An 18,439-nucleotide genomic window follows, 5' to 3' on the forward strand; every position below is an offset into this window, starting at 1 on the left:
ATCTTTTCAGCATTAAAAGCTTTGTTCTTCAATCATTTGCAAAACCGTTTTCTGTTTTTCAAAAGTCTTCAATTGTTTTTCAAAGCTGTAAAATCTCCAAGTATCAGTTTGCTTAACTGTTGCATAAAAGAATATGTTCAATGATTCTCGTGTTTAGGTCTTAATTGTAATCTCCATGTTCTTAAGTGAACCACTAAGATTCTGAATCTGTAAACCGTTGAGATAGAACCTTAAGTCTTGAAGCGGAGTAGCTTTAAGCAATTGCAACTAGAGTAGGTTGGCGAGTTATTTTCATTGTAATGGTTTAGTTAAGTTTGAGTAAATTTCTAAACAAGCACTAAAATAACGGTTGGACGTAGGCTCCGGAGTAGGAGTTCAACCAATTTTTAAACATCGTCTTGTTTGTTTATTTACTTTCACGTTTTCTTATCATTCTTCTTTTACACGTTAATCTCGCTCTCAGTGCTGTGCAACAGTCTCTCATACTGTTGCATAGACCTGTTGTACCGTTTGTGAACTTACAATCCATTAAGTTTCTCAAACTCGTATTAATAGATCTTACTTGTGTTAGTCATTAACCAAGTAAAGGAGAAAATTTTTAAAAGGTACACCTAATTCACCCCCTCCCCTTCTTAGGTGTTTATCGTTCTTAACTCTTCAGGACGGGTATTAACACTTGTCCCTTTTTGTAGATTTGGCTAGTGGAGAGGTTGTGATTGATCGAGCCCCTAGTTGACGTGCTTGGATATCGATCACGATCGATCGTGATGAGGACTAGACTATACATGGTGGACTTCATTCGAGTGTGCAACTATTGGGAAAACAAACTAAAGAGCGAAGGCGGGCCCTTAATCAGATGGATCGTCCCTTCGTGGCATCTCAGATCATTGATAGGAGTATCATCCCTTGATCATACTCGATATATTCGCGTTCCGGGCTTGGAGGTCATGGTCAACATATTCCCGGAGAGGTTGATGAGGCAAGTGGGCATGAAGCAGAAAATTCCGAAGCTTGACACCGTACCGCAGATGGCACTGGCGCACACCTCCGAGTCTTGTTGCGACTGGGCACCGCGTTTGGCCCAAAGAAACATGTGGTTTATACCTGTCCCAGTTGGTTCGCTGTGGGTGTCGAATTCCTACTTGCAGTGGACAAAGGCTAGCACCTTGGAGGAGCGCGAGAAGCTGAGAAAGCATGAGCCGATTGACTACAAGATCCGTGAAGTGGCGAAAGAGATCCAGAAATACTTGACTGAAGAAGAATAAGCCGGATTTCAAGTCGTCCGCCGAAAGAAGAAGCCAAGGAATGCTCCTGTTGAGAAGATGGTTGTGGATCGGAATGGAAAGACTAGACCTCGAGAAAGACCGTTGCTGATTATGTCAGAGATAACGCGAGAAGCCCCCCCCTCTCCTCAAGGTCGAGACAAGAAGTATGATAAAAATGACAAAGGTAAAAGGAAAATGAAAGAATAGGAATAGCCTAAGTCTTTATTAGTATCTATTATTATTGTTTTAATAAACGACGTGGTTATTAGAATCCTAGCCTTAACAACAAACACATAATCCGGGAAAAAAATATATGTGGAAACGACAATACCTTCTGACACGTCTGTCGCGTACCTGTCAAAAATAAAACCTAACGGTCCCAACTAAAATGTAGTAGAGGCAGTCGAGTATCGAATCCTCAGGGAGGTAATGCAACTACAACTATCTATTTCTAATCCTATGGTAACAATTGGGTTTGATTGAATTTTTGATTCTAAACTACGGAGTTGAAAGGAAGAGAAATAAACAAAGAGCAGTAAAGCAGGAAGTGAATTAAAACTATCAATAAGAGGGGGACATGTCGGGAATTCGGTTCACTACGGTAGTTCAACAACTTAGCAGTAAATGACTCGGACGAACTAAAGTGAGACGGATATTGGAAGGTCCTTTCGGTCCACTTCCCACCCTAAAATACCACTAACTTAACTTTCGTCCTCATTAGGGTAGTCTACTGTTTATAGCAGGCCTATTTAGTCCAATCTTTCGATCAAGGATTAATTGTAGCCAGATTAATGGGTGACATAGAAGCGTGCACTCAACTAGGTCGAGAATTACAGTTATATTGCTATAGTGACAGGGTCTCTTAGTCAATTCGTCTAATTCATTCACTACGTCGTCATTTCACTACCGTAGATCCCCTAATCCCAACATGAAAGGGTTTAGCTACTCATATTCTTAATAAAACTAACAGTAAACAATTTCCCAGCAAATGACATAATGAAATAGTAAAAGAATTCAATAACGGAAATTAGGGCAAGAAAGAACGATAACATAAACAAGAATTAAAAACACAAGAAGGTTAATTATTATTAAGAGAAGAGAGGAGATTACAATCCAAGCAAATTCCGGCGTAAAGAACACGAAATTCAATGAAGCAATCCCGGAATCAAGAGTAGCAGTCGAAAAGTAAGAGTAACGTAGGAAAATGTTCTCTTTGTGAAAACTTAGTAAAAAGCTAGGTAAAAAGATAGTAAAAGGGAATGACTAATAACCTAGTAAAACATAGGTTAAATAGCCAAAACCCCTAAGTGTTTATGCGGAAATAAAACATGGACTGATTAAGCCCACAATGTCGAAAACCTCTCGATCGAGTAGGCAAAACCACTCGATCGACCAATGTCTCAAGAAGTCCCTCGATCGACCATCGTGGTACTCGATCGAGGGCTTGGTCGAATGCGACTTACTCGATCGAGGAAAGAACCTCTCGATCGAGCCTCAGGGAGCCTTGGAACCATTCGATCGACCACCAAACAGCTCGATAGACCACTTGGGTCTTCAATTCAGCTCACGTCTTCACCCAAATACCTCGTAATGCGTGCAACGACACTTCCAAATGCAACATCTCACTCTGGGACAATCCCGTCTCCTCTAAATGCATGCAAAAAGGACGAAAAGGAGTATGGTTCCGCTACTTCCGCGATCATTCCTACAAAAAGGACAAAATACACCAAAGTAGCCAATTCGGGGCAAAATACTATAAAAACAAAGATAGAAATGCATAGAAATACGTCTTTGAAATAGGCCAAAAAGACTATACATTAGGCACGTATCAAATCTCCCCAAACCAAACCTTTACTCGCCCTCGAGTAAACTCAAAACTAAACTAATGGAACGGAAATGATAACTCAGAGCTAGCTTAACTTGTCTACTTGAACCAATTTAATGCAACAAAAATCAACAGTTAAGCCAAGCAGTCAATACGCAAACGAATTATAAGCTGTTCAGAAATAAAGCTGACCTATCGACCTTGCAAGACCAACAAAACTGGACTCTCACGTGGCACTCTTCTCTCTTGAAGCAAAGGGCAAATGTTATATGTAAAAGAGAGAAGAAAAGACAGTCACTCGCCTAACTGCGACCTACATAGCATGCATGCAACAAAAATGAAAGACAATTCAAGTACTAATGCACACACTCCAACCAAATAATGTCCGTCACAGCCGAGGATTTGCAAATAATATGGGAATAGTGAGGTTCAGGTGAGAAAAGGCAAAAACAAGTTATGGAAATGTGGAGGTAGAAGCGTCAAGCTAGTTCCTAACAGGACCATAATAAACCATCCGGATCTCAAACTGACTGAAAGACTAAACACGGGTGCCCTTCACTTGGCACAAAACTCACTAGACTCAGAGCACAATCTCCTCAAAAAATTATAGAATAAGAGTGGAGGAGTCAGACGGTCACAAAGTTCCCTTTTTTAAACACATCGTCAAAACATGACTAATGGAACAACCAACCCTCTTGTCGATTGTACATCTTCGAACATCTTCTCAACTCTGACAAGAGGGGACAACTTTTTACACAATCTCTATTTCTTTCTTTTGCTTATCAGCTCTTTTTCTGTTTTTCATTTTTTTTTCTTTCTTTCTTTTTTCTTCTTTACTTTCACGTTTTCCTTTTTTTTTTTCAATACTCTTTTTTCTTTTTTTTTCTTTTCTTTTTCTCCTTCCTTGATACAGACACCAACTCCAACAAGAATGACAGACCAAACTGCAATGGAAACATACCACAAGAGGACAAACTAACTAGCTTGACTAGGCAGGCTTAGTTTGGAATGTAGCTAATGGGTCAAAAAGGCAAGTTTGGCTAAAGTGGAGCTAAATGGGTGAAAGATGTAAGAAAGGGGAAATTGCAAGACCCTCCCTGCATGTGACACCAACCACAAACCCGAATATGTGCATTTGACGAGAAATTGAATGTCATAAATGTGCAAATGAGACAAACATGCTATGCAAGGAGTACTACTCTCAAAATTCCTAGTGAACTGGTCATGAATGTCACCAGTTATAGCTCTAAATCTCAGAATTTTTAAGTAGTTTGCCAGTTTATTAGGTCAAGTCTAAACAGTCAGCTATTATTTGAACAGAAATTCGTAGATTATGCGTATGACAAGGCTAAAAACTATCAATACAAGTGCAAGGCTCAAGTAATATGACAGCTATAGTGCAATTTCATCACGGGAATCTACCGTTCCGACTCAACCTATATGCTAAAATAAACGTGAATTTTTTTGAATTTTTGAAATTTTCTATTTTTTTTTTATTTTTGATTTTTCTATGAAAATAAACAACAAATGCAAACTGAAAATTAAACGTGAATGCAAAACAAATGCAGATGCAGACTCAAAAGGATGCAATACCCTCCCCAAACCAAAACGGACAACGCCCTCGTTGTCCTCCAACATACACCAGCAGAAAAATGGGGGATGGGAGTATACAACCAATAAAAGAAAATAAAGGAGACGAAATAAAAAGAGTAAGAGAACATACAAAACACGAACTTCCCCAAACCAGCCAGAAAACTGGGGAAGTGAGTAGACCAGTAGCTACTCGTCGTCGGCACCGCCGTCTCCTAGGTACTACGACTCAACAAAACGGTTTCCCCAAACTAGCAACAAACAAGGGGGAGACTCAGTCGTCATCTCCAGGCTGATCCTCCGGACCGAGTACGAACGGAGGATCACTCTCCTCCTCTCTCGCGCTCGTTTGTGCCGCTGCTCGCCAGAATCCGCACCGCTCGTGCTACCGCTGTCTCCTCCGGCTCCTCCTCTGAGTCAGAAGAAGGTGGAGGGTACCCGTCCGCTGGGTATCGGTAGAAGGAAGGATGCGGTCACCCCTCTGGAATCGGTCGCCGGGCTCGGATATGGAACTCGTAGAGCGGGAATACAGCCAAAGCCATATCCCGTCTCATCTCAGTAATGTACCTGCACATATCCGAAAGCACGGCATCACGACGCCCTTGGTCCATGACCTCGGGCGCCTCTAAGACAGGAGGGCAGACAAAATTGGCCGGAAAGGCCGGATCAGAAGGAGGTGGAGTGAGTGTAGGCTGAAGGGTAGAGCACGGCAAGGTAACAGACGTGGAACCACAGATCTTCCACGTCCTCGCACTCCCCTTCGCCTTTGGGAACCAGGCGAAGTCAGTCATGGCTCCCAGGTCAAGGTAAGCCATCTCATCAGATGCAGTGAGCCTGGGGTCAGTGGGGTAAAGGTGGCGGATTTGATAATATTGGGCAAGAAATGGGGATTTGGGGGAAAATCAATCGCACATTAGGGAGAGGTTAGACGGAAATTATAAGTGAAATGAAATAAGATTAGGGAAATAAAGAGTTTAAGAAAGAAAACTCCCGCGGTCCCTGTTCATTTCACTCGATCGAGTGGTTTTAATCACTCGATCGAGAGCTTTTGCTGTCCCCTTTGCTCGATCGAGTAATAGACCTCTCGATCGACCATTTCTTCTGTGGCCTTTCTCGATCGAGTAGCCAGCAAGCTCGATCGAACCAACTTCCATTCGATCGAGTACAAAAAGTACTCGATCGAGGGCTTCTTCTCGTTGACTCTTGGATTTTCGTCTTTATTTCCTCGAAATGCGTGACATTCCCCAAACCTGCATAAAACATATCCAAACACATCCCAAAATACCAAATATGCAGAAACACAGTCTAAAATCTCAGTCTAAGCTAAAGGATTGTCTAAACTAATTGTCCTAATTAAAAACGTAATAAAGAAATTCAAAAGAAATTCAACCAAAAATCTATTACACTTTGTTACACGGGGCATTTCCCCGTTTAATTCCCATCAGCTTTCAGTAGCCCCTTCGTGGGCTTCTGACTGGAGGACGTCACTTCAGCGATACTGACCGTCCTCTTTGATTTCCATGAGCTTGAATTACTATTTGTGACAGTAGGAGGAATGTAGTTCCCATCTATGTAGGTTCGAACTGTCTTCGTTCTCGCCCCTCTGTCATCTTCTTTGGCATCCTTGGCTCCAGTTTGATTGATAATGGTTGCACCCTGTCCCTTGACAGCTCCTTTCTTGCCTTCATCTGTACCTGCAGTAAGGAAAACAGACGAACTTTCCGCCTTTCTGCTCTCAGTATAAGGCGGAGGGTTAGCAATAACAGCAATATTCTCCAAATTTTCCTCTGAAGTGTCAAAAATAGGGTCAACAGAAGAGAGGGCATTGCAAGGCTGAGCTTGCATGGGAGCCCTCCGGAACTTGGACTGATGGAAAGTCAGCTCCTCGTCCCCTACCTGAAAGGTCAAAGTCTTCCCCCGACGTCTATTACCGCACGGGCGGTGGATAAAAATGGTCTCCCTAAAATGATAGGGGTGTGCACATCTTCGGGGATATCTAAGACGACAAAATCAACGGGAATAAAGAACTTCCCGATCCGAACAGTACGTCTTCTGCTACACCTAGTGGCCGTGATAAACTACGGTCGGCCATCCGGATATCATGTTGGTGCAACTCAGTTTTGTCACACCAAGTCTCTTAGCTAGAGATAAAGGTAGAACACTTACGCTAGCGCCTAAATCGCATAGCGCATTATCAATCAATCGCATACCGATGTGACAAGGGATCGAAAAACTACCCGGTCGATTGCTTAGGAGGTAGCTTATTTTGAGATAGGGGTGACCCCACCTCGCAAAGCTACGGTCTCATTATCGTTTATAGTCCTCTTACGCGCTAAAATTTCTTTCATAAATTTTAAATAAGAGGGTACCTTGGTCAAGAATTCAAAGAACGGCACGGAAACTTCCAAACTCTTCAAAAGCTCAACAAATTTGCTAAACTGTTGATTAATCTTGGTATTCCGCAGCCGCCTCGGGAAGGGAACCGTAATTGGAATCTCGAGTCCCTTGTTTCTCGCTTCCAAAGTGTCTTCCTGAGCAAGTTCAAGATCCTTCTGGACGCTTCTTACCTCTCGAACGAGGCCTTTCTGGTAATTCCTCGCTTAAACGAGCACTAGCAGGCTCTCGAATAAGCTTCCCGTCATCAATATCACTCGATCGAGCAATGTGGTCACTCGATCGAGCACCTTCTTCAAAGAACTTCAGATCGATCGAGCAACATTCCCACTCGATCGACCATCTTCACTTCGATTCACTCGATCGAGCAGAAAGACTACTCGATCGAGGGCTTTCCTCATCAATTCCACTCGATCGAGCACCGTCTTGATCGATCGAGTAACTCTTGTGTCGTGAGTCCTTTTCTCTTAACGAACACTGTTCATCATCGATGATGACTTCCTTGGGTCCGATTTACATTATCGGTCCTTCATAAGAGAGAGACCGCTTCTCAACTCTATCAGATGCACCGTCTCATTTGGGTTCTTGTCATTTTGAGTTGGCAAATGACCGGGCTTCCTTGAGGATTGATTTTCGGCCAGTTGGGCAACTTGAGTCTCAAGTGCCTTGAATGCCGTGTCCTTTTGTTGTAATTGCTTTGCAATGGACTGCATCATGGACTTTAACTCACCTATCTCACTCACCCCAGTAGATGACGAAGCACCTTGGTTAGGAGGGTTGAAAGACGGAGGCTTCTGATAGCGTTGTTGCTTCTGGTGTGGAGGAATATAGGGCTGCTGCTGCTGATTTGGAGGGGCAGTGGGGTTGAGTACGTTCTGGTTACTCCACCTCAAATTGGGGTGGATATTCGGCTCATAATGAGTGTTGTTTTGCCTGTAATGTTGAAAGGCAGCACATTGCTCAAAAGGGCTAGGACAATAATCAGCGACATGTCCATCTACCCCACACCTTGTACAGACGAAGGGACCGTCTGTCATAGCATTAACATGGTACATTCCTCCCTTGAGAGCTCCCCCAAGTTCATACTTATCGAACCTCGCGGTAAGGGCTTCTAATGCGGCCACTGAAGAGGATTCAACGGCTCTCCTTTGGTTTCCTCTTGAATTCCCATATTCAGCCCTGTGAGTGGCTAAATCATCTATAATCTTCCATCCCTTGGTCGCTCCCAAGTTGTCGAAGAAATCGACCATTGGTCAGCGCAGATCTAATATAGCCCTCTGATCATCATATAAACCATTGTAGAAATGGTTGCATAAACTCCATTTTTCGAAACCGTGGTGCGGTATGGTCCGCACCAGTTTCTTGAATCGAAGCCATGCCTCGTGGAAGTTCTCGTCAGGCCCTTGTTTGAAACTTGTTATCTGAGCTCTAATGGCGATGGTTCTCGAAGCAGAGAAATACTTTTTATAGAACGCTAATGCTAGCGTATTCCAATCTGTTATGCCGTGAGCAGCTCGGTCTAAATCCCTGTACCACTCCCTTGCAGCATCGCGGAGTGAGAAGATGAACATAGTTTCTTTGATCTGATCAGCTGTCACGCCAGTGGGAGGAGGTATGGAGCAGCAGTAATCAATGAAGGTCTCTATATCTTTGAGCTGCGTCTTGATTCAGCCTCCCGAACTGATTTTTCTCGACCATATTGATGTATGCGGGCTTTGGCTCGAACTTCCTAGCATCTCCCTACAGATTCGAACCCTTTATAGAGATTGTCAGCCGTGGGCTCGGAGTGACTAGCAATGGTTGCTTCCTCAGCCATTTCGGGAAATTATGGAAAAGTAATAGATTCAACTGATGAATTGGAAACTGGAGAAGACGGTGGATTGTCTTCGAAAAACTCGTTCTCGTAAAAGCTACCACGAGAACTAGGCTCTTCCTCTGCCTGTTGCTCTTGGAATAGTCTCCTTTTTACGTGCAGAGATCTCTCAATCTCGGGATCAAAAGGTAGTAGTGGCCCACCTTGCGACCTGCGCATAAGAAGGAACTACAGACAAGATATGAGAATAGTCTAAGGAACGATGTTCCTTAAACTAAAAGAAGAATTAAAAATAAAACAAATTAGTAAATTGAACAATTGCCTCCCCGGAACGGCGCCAAAATTAGACACGTCCGTCGCGTACACTGTCAAAAATAAAACCTAACGGTCTCAACTAAAATGTAGTAGAGGCGTCGAGTATCGAATCCTCGGGAGGTAATGCAACTACAAACTTATCTATTTCTAATCCTATGGTAACAATTGGGTTTGATTGAATTTTTGATTCTAAACTACGGAGTTGAAAGGAAGAGAAATAAACAAAGAGCAGTAAAGCAGGAAGTGAATTAAAACTATCAATAAGAGGGGGACATGTCGGGAATTCGGTTCACTACGGTAGTTCAACAACTTAGCAGTAAATGACTCAGACGAACTAAAGTGAGACGGATATTAGAAGGTCCTTTCGGTCCACTTCCCACCCTAAAATACCACTAACTTAACTTTCGTCCTCATTAGGGTAGTCTCATTTTTATAGCAGGCCTATTTAGTCCAATCTTTCGATCCAGGATTAATTGTAGCCAGATTAATGGGTGACATAGAAGCGTGCACTCAACTAGGTCGAGAATTACAGTTATATTGCTATAGTGACAGGGTCTCTTAGTCAATTCGTCTAATTCATTCACTACGTCGTCATTTCACTACCGTAGATCCCCTAATCCCAACATGAAAGGGTTTAGCTACTCATATTCTTAATAAAACTAACAGTAAACAATTTCCCAGCAAATGACATAATGAAATAGTAAAAGAATTCAATAACGGAAATTAGGGCAAGAAAGAACGATAACATAAACAAGAATTAAAAACACAAGAAGGTTAATTATTATTAAGAGAAGAGAGGAGATTACAATCCAAGCAAATTCCGGCGTAAAGAACACGAAATTCAATGAAGCAATCCCGGAATCAAGAGTAGCAGTCGAAAAGTAAGAGTAACGTAGGAAAATGTTCTACTGTGAAAACTTAGTAAAAAGCTAGGTAAAAAGATAGTAAAAGGGAATGACTAATAACCTAGTAAAACATAGGTTAAATAGCCAAAACCCCTAAGTGTTTATGCGGAAATAAAACATGGACTGATTAAGCCCACAATGTCGAAAACCTCTCGATCGAGTAGGCAAAACCACTCGATCGACCAATGTCTCAGCAGAAGTCCCTCGATCGACCATCAGGGTACTCGATCGAGGGCTTGGTCGAATGCAGCTTACTCGATCGAGGAAAGAACCTCTCGATCGAGCCTCAGGGAGCCTTGGAACCATTCGATCGACCACCAAACAGCTCGATAGACCACTTGGGTCTTCAATTCAGCTCACGTCTTCACCCAAATACCTCGTAATGCGTGCAACGACACTTCCAAATGCAACATCTCACTCTGGGACAATCCCGTCTCCTCTAAATGCATGCAAAAAGGACGAAAAGGAGTATGGTTCCGCTACTTCCGCGATCATTCCTACAAAAAGGACAAAATACACCAAAGTAGCCAATTCGGGGCAAAATACTATAAAAACAGTATAGAAATGCATAGAAATACGTGCTGAAATAGGCCAAAAAGACTATACATTAGGCACGTATCACCTTCTTCGACATCATCACTTTCTTGTGTCTTTCTAATATTCTTCGTAGGTAGACCTGAAAAATGGGTCAATCGGGTCGGGTCTCTCATTAATTTCAGGTTTGTTGGTCATGTCTGTTTCGGGTCAAGCGGGTCGGGTTATTTCGAGTCAGGTCATTTTCGGGTCGATGAATAAGAGAGAAAAAGCTAACAAGTCTTTTCGGTTCAATTAGAGCTATGTTTTGTCGAGTCATTTTCGGGATTACTAATTTCGGATCGGGTCATTTTCACGTCGGGATAGTTGCGGGTGATGTTCGGCCCGGGTAGGGTTAATTCGGGTTTCGGGTCACATTCGGGTGATATAGTTCGGATCATCTTCAGGCCGGGGTCGAGTTAATCGAGTAGGGTTGCTTTTGGCAGGTCTATTCGTAGGTGTGCCCTTTTTCCTGTTATTTTCTTTGCCATGTTTGGAATTATCGTGTTAATGTCTGGGTTTTTGGTTGATTTGTAGGGAGATAAAGACGGATGAAAAAGAAAAATGGAAAATTTGAATTTGAAAAGAGAGAAACATGGAGATGAAAATGACGGTGAAAAGAGATGGAAATGATTTGATTAGGTTAAATTTTCCAATTGTTGTCTTTCCCACTATGACGTATGGTAAAAAAAATGTCATTGGGAAAGTAATAAATTGTGTTTATTCATTTACATGTGTCACTTCCTCTCTCTTCACTTGTCAACTTATTTCATTCCCACATTTATTACTACAACCCTCTCACTTACATACCACATGTGAGGCAGTTTTCTACCATTTGCAACAATATGGTTAGGGATGGCAATGGATAGGATTTGGATAAGATCCTATAAGATCCAGATCCGGTCCATATTTACAGGATCTGAAATTCTCATATTCATATCCGATCCGCAGGATCTGGACTGGATCAGGATCTATCCATATCCTTTTGATAGTCAAAGAAAAACTCCCTTTTAAAATATGAAAATATGAAATTTTGGGTTTTATTGTGATGTAATCTAATATTTTTCTCTATTAGATACAAATAATGAAGCTAAAATTTTAAAAACATAAAAATAAAGTCTTATGAAATTACAATAACACTAAAAAAATATTTCTTTTAACCGAAAAATGTTAATTAGAAAAAATTATGATTTGATTTATGAAAATATATTAGAAAAACAAAGCATATAGTTTTATTATTTGTTTAACTTAACTTATTGTTTAAGAAAATGAAATAAAAATGGATCTAAGGGTAGGATATGGATCTCGACCCTACGATCCATATCCATATCCTTATCCACTGGATCTAAGATATTGCGATTCATATCCGGTCCGTAGGATCTAGATCCCAGGATCTGGGCAGGATCTAGATTCCATTGACATCCCTAAATATGGTACTATTCGAACCGTCGCTGATCACCCTCGTGTCGTTGATCGAAAAAAGCCTCTTTTGTGTATATAGATAGATTGATTGACATAAATTAGACCTGTCAAATTCTTAGCCAACCCAAAAACTCAATATGATCAATAGTTTAATACTGTGGTGTTATACGTGCAAAAGCGAAACCGTTCGCCAATAAGTTATGCCACAATAAAAATTTATACTCAGTTGAAGCAATCAACATCTAAAGATAATTGCATTGATCGGTAGTAATACGGCTTTTTAGTTTTGCAAGGGACAGGTACATCTGGACATCTGGTCCATCGCTTATCAAACGGAGAACCCAACTCTTATTTAAGAAAGGGGAGGTATATCTGGTACATGACTTATCACAGATACCGTGAAACAATCAAACACCTTCTTCCAAAGTAATACTCTAATTACGAGGACTAGTCTGTGGTCAACTTTTCACCATATTAATGTTTAAACAACGAAAAGGGCATCGGACAGAGTCATGTATGCCCCACTTGGCACTTACTAATTGCTATTGCAAATGCTACGGCTTCATTCTTACTCCGTCTACATCTTATTATTCTACCCATTTACTTTATACACGGTCTCCTAGGAGAAACTTTAACCGGCATTTTAACCACTTATATATTATTTGTTTCAGTTAAAAATAAATTTTTATGAAAGATTTTTTATAGCCAATGTAACTGTGTAAATATCGTGTTATAAATTATTATATTTTATGATCTATTAATGGTCAAATTTTCAATACTTTGACCTCCAGAAAGGTAAATAGGTATAATAATAAGATGTGGAGGGAGTACAATTTACTTCAACCTAGGTCATACTAGTATTTTCTTAGAAGTTGCAATTGTTAATTGCTGAAAAGCACATAAAAGTCATTCAAACATCTTTGAGATGATACTACAATCTGTTTCTTCTTTATCTTTATCAACGGATCAACCTTACGTCCTACATGGCTACATGCACTCAACCATAATACAGAGTATGTATCCTTGTAGACTTGTAACTCAAGTCAGCCTCAATTAGTCCTAAAACACGGAATAGACAAGTTATTTAGTTTGTGTTTGGCCTAACTTGTAAAAGTATTTTTAGAAAAGCACTTTTTGACCAAACACAACATTTTTTAAAAGTTATTTTTTTTTCTCAAAAGCTAAAAATCCATATTTTTGCCCATAAAAATAGAAGTAACAATTTGATGCTTCTACTTTTGAAAAACACTTTTAGAAATTAAACTTGAAAAACAAAAATTTAGTTTTTAGAAGTTAGGTCAAACATGCTCTTAGGATGAACTGTTTGTGTTCCAATAATGACAGAAAAACCTGTATAACCCACCGAATTTTTATTGTTGGAAAATGATTATTATCCACAAATAACTTAATAATAGTTAACTAGAAAATGATCCATATTAAAAGCCGCCATACCCAAATGACCCAACCCGAACCTGACTCGGTTAATTCGTTTACCAGGTCAAAGTAAAATCCCACTAATATAAATGAGATATATAACTGCCAACTGGACAGTTTACCTGTGTAAATTTATCAACAATATAAATAAATAACAACTAGTTTTAAACCCGTGCAAAATTGCACGGGTATGTATTTGGGCCAGAATGAATTTTTTTTAATGTATATTTGTTTTTGCATTTCTATTGTACCTATCTAAATGGTCTAAATCAACGATGTACATAATTAATGTTTAAATTTGTTAAAAACATGTGTTCACATGCACTGGTTTATAAGGAAATAACGTAATCTACTCTTGTAAATAAAAAATGCATATATACAAAACTTTACATTCGGATAAAAGAAATATAATCTAATAATCAACTTTAACAAATGCAAGTTATTCTAAAAATTGAAAAATTTCATGATACACTACATTAATAGTCGTAGTAGAAGTACGCATATCTGAGTCACAAATTAAAATTTTCAAGCCTTCTTTTCGGGTGACCCTGGAAAGTGCGACATAAAGCTGGCCATGACTAAACACTGGTCTTGGAAGATAGATGCTGACCTGAGATAAAGACTGGCCTTGACTCTTGTTTATCGTCATTGCAAAACAAACGGCGATGGGGAATTGTCTTCTACTGAAACTTACCGGAAATCTACTGGTGTCCGATGGAGTAAGTGTTAGTCGAGCAATATGCACTCTATCACCTTTATGACTACCGATTAAGACAAGATTCTTATCACGCGTGCCCCCAGATCAGTCACAATTAGTCTCGTGCCGTTACACAACCCACGTGATTGATCAATGTTTCGCAGAAGCATCACCATAGCACCGACCTTCAACTTCAACTGGTGATTCGGGAGTCTGGCACATTTAATACTGTTGAAGAATTCAATAGAGTGAATGTCACCGTCACCTGTACCTCTGTCATCACTACACACCTCATCGGAGCTTAAATAAATTCTCTCATCCTTTTTAATAAGCGACAAAACATATTCATTTACTGATTCAACAATCTCATGAGTAGGGGCCAGGATTGCCCTTTGTTGGAGATATTCCGAATTCCACAATTGTGCTAGCAGATCCGGATAAGTGACATCTACTAATGTCTTAATAGGATTCGTCACATCCTGAATTAGTAAGTCGGCTGGTAATTCTAGATCAACTTCTCCATCATTTTCACCGCCTGCTATACCATCTCCAATCTCCAAGAGCCATTCGGAGAATTTTCGTAACTCCTCAACATTGTCAGTTGAACTACCAACTTGCAATCGCATATTTTTGGTCAATCTAATTACCTATAAGTGGTATACGTTTTAAATTATATAAATACAGTACGACAAAAATAATTTAACTAAGAATCACATAAAACGGTAATATTGATATTTAAAGAAATAAATATATATACCTTGCAGAAAGACCATAAATACGATGAACACAGGGATGCAGCCACAACATCTGCTCTACTTCAATTTGAAACAACCGGTAATGTCTGTCTAAAATCACCCCCGAATACCACAACTTTCCCACCAAACGGCACTTCAGCATTTCCCACGTCCAAAACACGCATTACATCTTTTAAACTTTTATCAAGGGCCTCAAAGCAATGCCTATGAGTCATCGGTGCTTCATCCCATATTATGAGTTTAGCACGTATCAAAAGTTTAGCTAAATCACTGTCGGGCTTAATTCGGGAGCATATGGAAATTCCAAACCTGGAATGAGCTGTTACACCACCTGGTATCAATGTTGCTGCAATTCCACTTGACGCAACAACCACAACAATATCGCCCTTACTCCTGAAACATGCACACAACTCTCCAAAGGAAAGTTTTCCCAGTTCCACCATATCCATAAACGAAGAACACCTCTCCTTTGTTATTTAAAGCAGCTTCCATCACTTCATTATACACCAACCTCTGCTCGTCAGTCATTGAAGATAACTGAATCTCATGTTCTTCACTCAAGGACTGTCTATCGTACGATAACGCATCCATGACTAAACTATTTCGATGATGTGTCGTTGCAGACATGTCTGGGAACGGCATTCCCTCAAATCGACGAAGTGAACTACCATTTATTTGAAGAGAATTTTCAATATCAATAAGTGCATAATTTTGCAACTCTTCATCGGTAAGCTGTAAATCTGTGGTTAAAAAAGTTGCAATATTATCTATGTGATTTTATATACTGCAACAATCAATATATAGAATAGATGAAGGTAAGAATGCGAAATATGAAGAATTGTTTTAAAGTTGTTCTAATTAAAATAGCGGTAAATGTTTACTATTAAATGAAGACACACCTTGATTGTTAAGAATAGTGCATTGCCTATGAAGGATGTCGTCCGATAGCAGTTCCCAAGTTTCGTCCCAGACTCTGCTCGGCATAGACAAAGTGCCACAAAATAATAACGTCGCGAACAAATTTCTCAAGTAGAAGCCAGACCCCCAATCAGCTGCTTCGTTGATAGCTGCAATATACTCTCGATCATCACCAATTAATCCCAATGCATAACATGCTTCTCTAAATGTCGGATGAACAAAATGATTCACAGTCCTAATATCCTCGAAACATTTTGGTCCCTTAACGTGATTCAACATTACTCTCTGGAAATACAATTCACCACATTGCGGGGGAACGTGAACCAACCTACCAATTGTAAATCCTTTTTTCCTAAGGCTCCATTGACGAAGTTTCTTTTTCCAAACAAATTTGGTTGGAAATTCACAGTACAATAATTCTTTAGCAACCTGCATCTCTTCTACTGTCGAATTATTACAGCCCATCCAATTAAGAAATTGTGACACCCCGAGCGAAGTATTTTCTACGACCTCATCAACCCAATCATCATCATCGTGGAAGACAATAGGTTGCTCATCCGGAAGATGGTATTGTAGCCTTTCAACAGCAGGAGTTCTGTAGTGGATATCAAACCCAAAAATTCTCCAAGCGGCTTCATATGCAGAGAGATATCGACAATCGTAAAACCTCTTAATCTCATCAAATCGACCAGGGTCCTCCTCATTACGTCGTGTGTAAGACGACTGCATGGTAACTCGATCAGAGCCCTTGTTAATGTACTTAAATAGGTACTTTATGGATCTAGATTGATTACACCATTCGACATTGATATGAGCCCGATATTTCAACAACAACTGAGAGTTATATGGAATGACAAAATCATTTCCCAGGGGCACATCATCTTTAATCACCGTAACTCCTTTCTTGCTTCTCTTGTATATAGGGTACCCATCACCTTCAACCGTTGTTCTCTCGGTGCACGGCTTTGGGTAATATTTTGAGCACTTGCCTCCGACCATACACGGACATGAGGGCTTTGCTTTACCACACGGTCCATGAAGCATATACTCGCAAACAACACTATGTAAGACGGGATCTGTAGTCGGATCAGGAATCTCCGCGGAAATGATTTTGTCGACATCTGCGGCTGTAGGAAATTTGTCCTCCCGATGTAGGAACAATACTATATGGGCATGAGGGAGTCCACGTTTTTGAAATTCAATAGTATACACGACTACAAAAAAGACGTTCATAAATGTCATTAGATTTTTCTACAGTAATGCTATGTCAGAAACGATATATTAAATTAAAAGATTAGCAATTGGTAATACCTCCTCGCGCTCTTCCAAAAATATGTCGATCCTTTAACTCCCTAATCAACTCATCGAGCTTCATTTTAAAGACGCGACAGACAATATCTGGACGATCCTCGGGTCGCAAGCCTCTTTTAGAAACAAATCGTACTATTTCCGGCCACTTTGGATTACAGGTTAAAGTGATGAATAAATCTGGATAACTAAACCACTTACAAATAGTCATGGTATCGAGGAAATTTGCTTTTTTCCAGTTGTCACCTCCGGGGAAAGAAGAAGGCACGATAAACCGAGTACCCGCCGAATATGGCTCAACATCTCCTCTTCCAACAACATTTGAGAGGTTCTTATAATTATCAACTCAAAGTCGATCTTGGTTAAAACGAATGAAATTGAGCCTATGCGATTCGACCAGCATATAACAATCAACTAAAAATTGGTGGAATGCCTTACCAGATAATAAGATCGTTGGAAATTCAACATCTGGTGGTCTCTCTATAAGATGATAAGCAAACCACTCCCTACACGTTGTTTCTTCACGTGGTTGGTCACTCGTGCTAACACCAATAGAAGAAGCACTATGTAGGATACCTGGCCTATACCCATCTTCTCCGGATGGAATTAACAAAGGATATTGTAAGGGGGTATATAAAGGGTGCAACTCAGATATCCGCTGTAAACCATCGCACGACCTTCTCACAATAATATCTCGCTTCTCCATATGTGGACCAATATCCCCCTCAATTAAAGCCGCTACCTCTGAAACTGTTGGAAGATTGTAAGTTCTTCCATCACTTAATCTCCTTGAAATAAGTTTGATACTCACATCACTGTCTGTATTTACAGCCAGTCTATCCCTAACCTTCCTAAATGTCTTTGCAATTGTATTGTGAGAGTCAATCATATTTTTCAACAATCATATTAACTCGTCATTGAACCTTGATGGATCCCCTGGACTACAATTAAAAATAAAATTATTGTCTACGAAAAAAAATATTATACTCTACAAAAAAAAATTTATTACGGAAAGGAAATATATTTACCTAATGGCATTTTTTCGATTTTGAACTTCCTCTTCCGTGTCATATATGTAAAGTTGACAGAACTTTGGCCTTGCATCTCCGGTCGGTACAAAAGTCCCTATCCGATGACAATATTGACCTCCCATCCTAAAGGTGTACGGTCCTTTACCTTGATTAATGGAATGATCGATTTTACCGCCCATAGAAGTGAATGATAA

The 18,439-nt window shown here is 40.2% G+C and overlaps 1 protein-coding gene across 1 annotated transcript; it reads right to left on the minus strand.

Annotated features, from left to right (window-relative positions):
- Window positions 1–14,304: 14,304 nt before the first annotated feature.
- On the minus strand, window positions 14,305–18,103 carry LOC141614089 (uncharacterized). The gene is made up of 5 exons (XM_074432845.1): window positions 17,653–18,103; window positions 15,888–17,120; window positions 15,500–15,728; window positions 15,099–15,381; window positions 14,305–14,880 (listed from the first exon to the last, which is right to left on the minus strand). Exons 1-5 carry the CDS (start codon window positions 18,101–18,103, stop codon window positions 14,305–14,307), a joined length of 2,772 nt encoding a protein of 923 aa, XP_074288946.1.
- Window positions 18,104–18,439: the final 336 nt, after the last annotated feature.

Source organism: Silene latifolia, chromosome 11, assembly GCF_048544455.1.
Source record: "Silene latifolia isolate original U9 population chromosome 11, ASM4854445v1, whole genome shotgun sequence".
Classification (NCBI taxonomy): domain Eukaryota; kingdom Viridiplantae; phylum Streptophyta; class Magnoliopsida; order Caryophyllales; family Caryophyllaceae; genus Silene; species Silene latifolia.

What these genes read in the sequence shown, in the direction of transcription:
- LOC141614089 (XM_074432845.1), bottom strand. Translation starts at nt 18,103, where the DNA reads ATGATTGACTCTCACAATACAATTGCAAAGACATTTAGGAAGGTTAGG. An exon ending in TCCAACGATCTTATTATCTG is followed by an intron (nt 17,121 to 17,652) that starts GTAAGGCATTCC and finishes TCTTTTTTGTAG; the next exon opens with TCGTGTATACTATTGAATTT. An exon ending in CACTATTCTTAACAATCAAG is followed by an intron (nt 15,729 to 15,887) that starts GTGTGTCTTCAT and finishes TTTTAACCACAG; the next exon opens with ATTTACAGCTTACCGATGAA.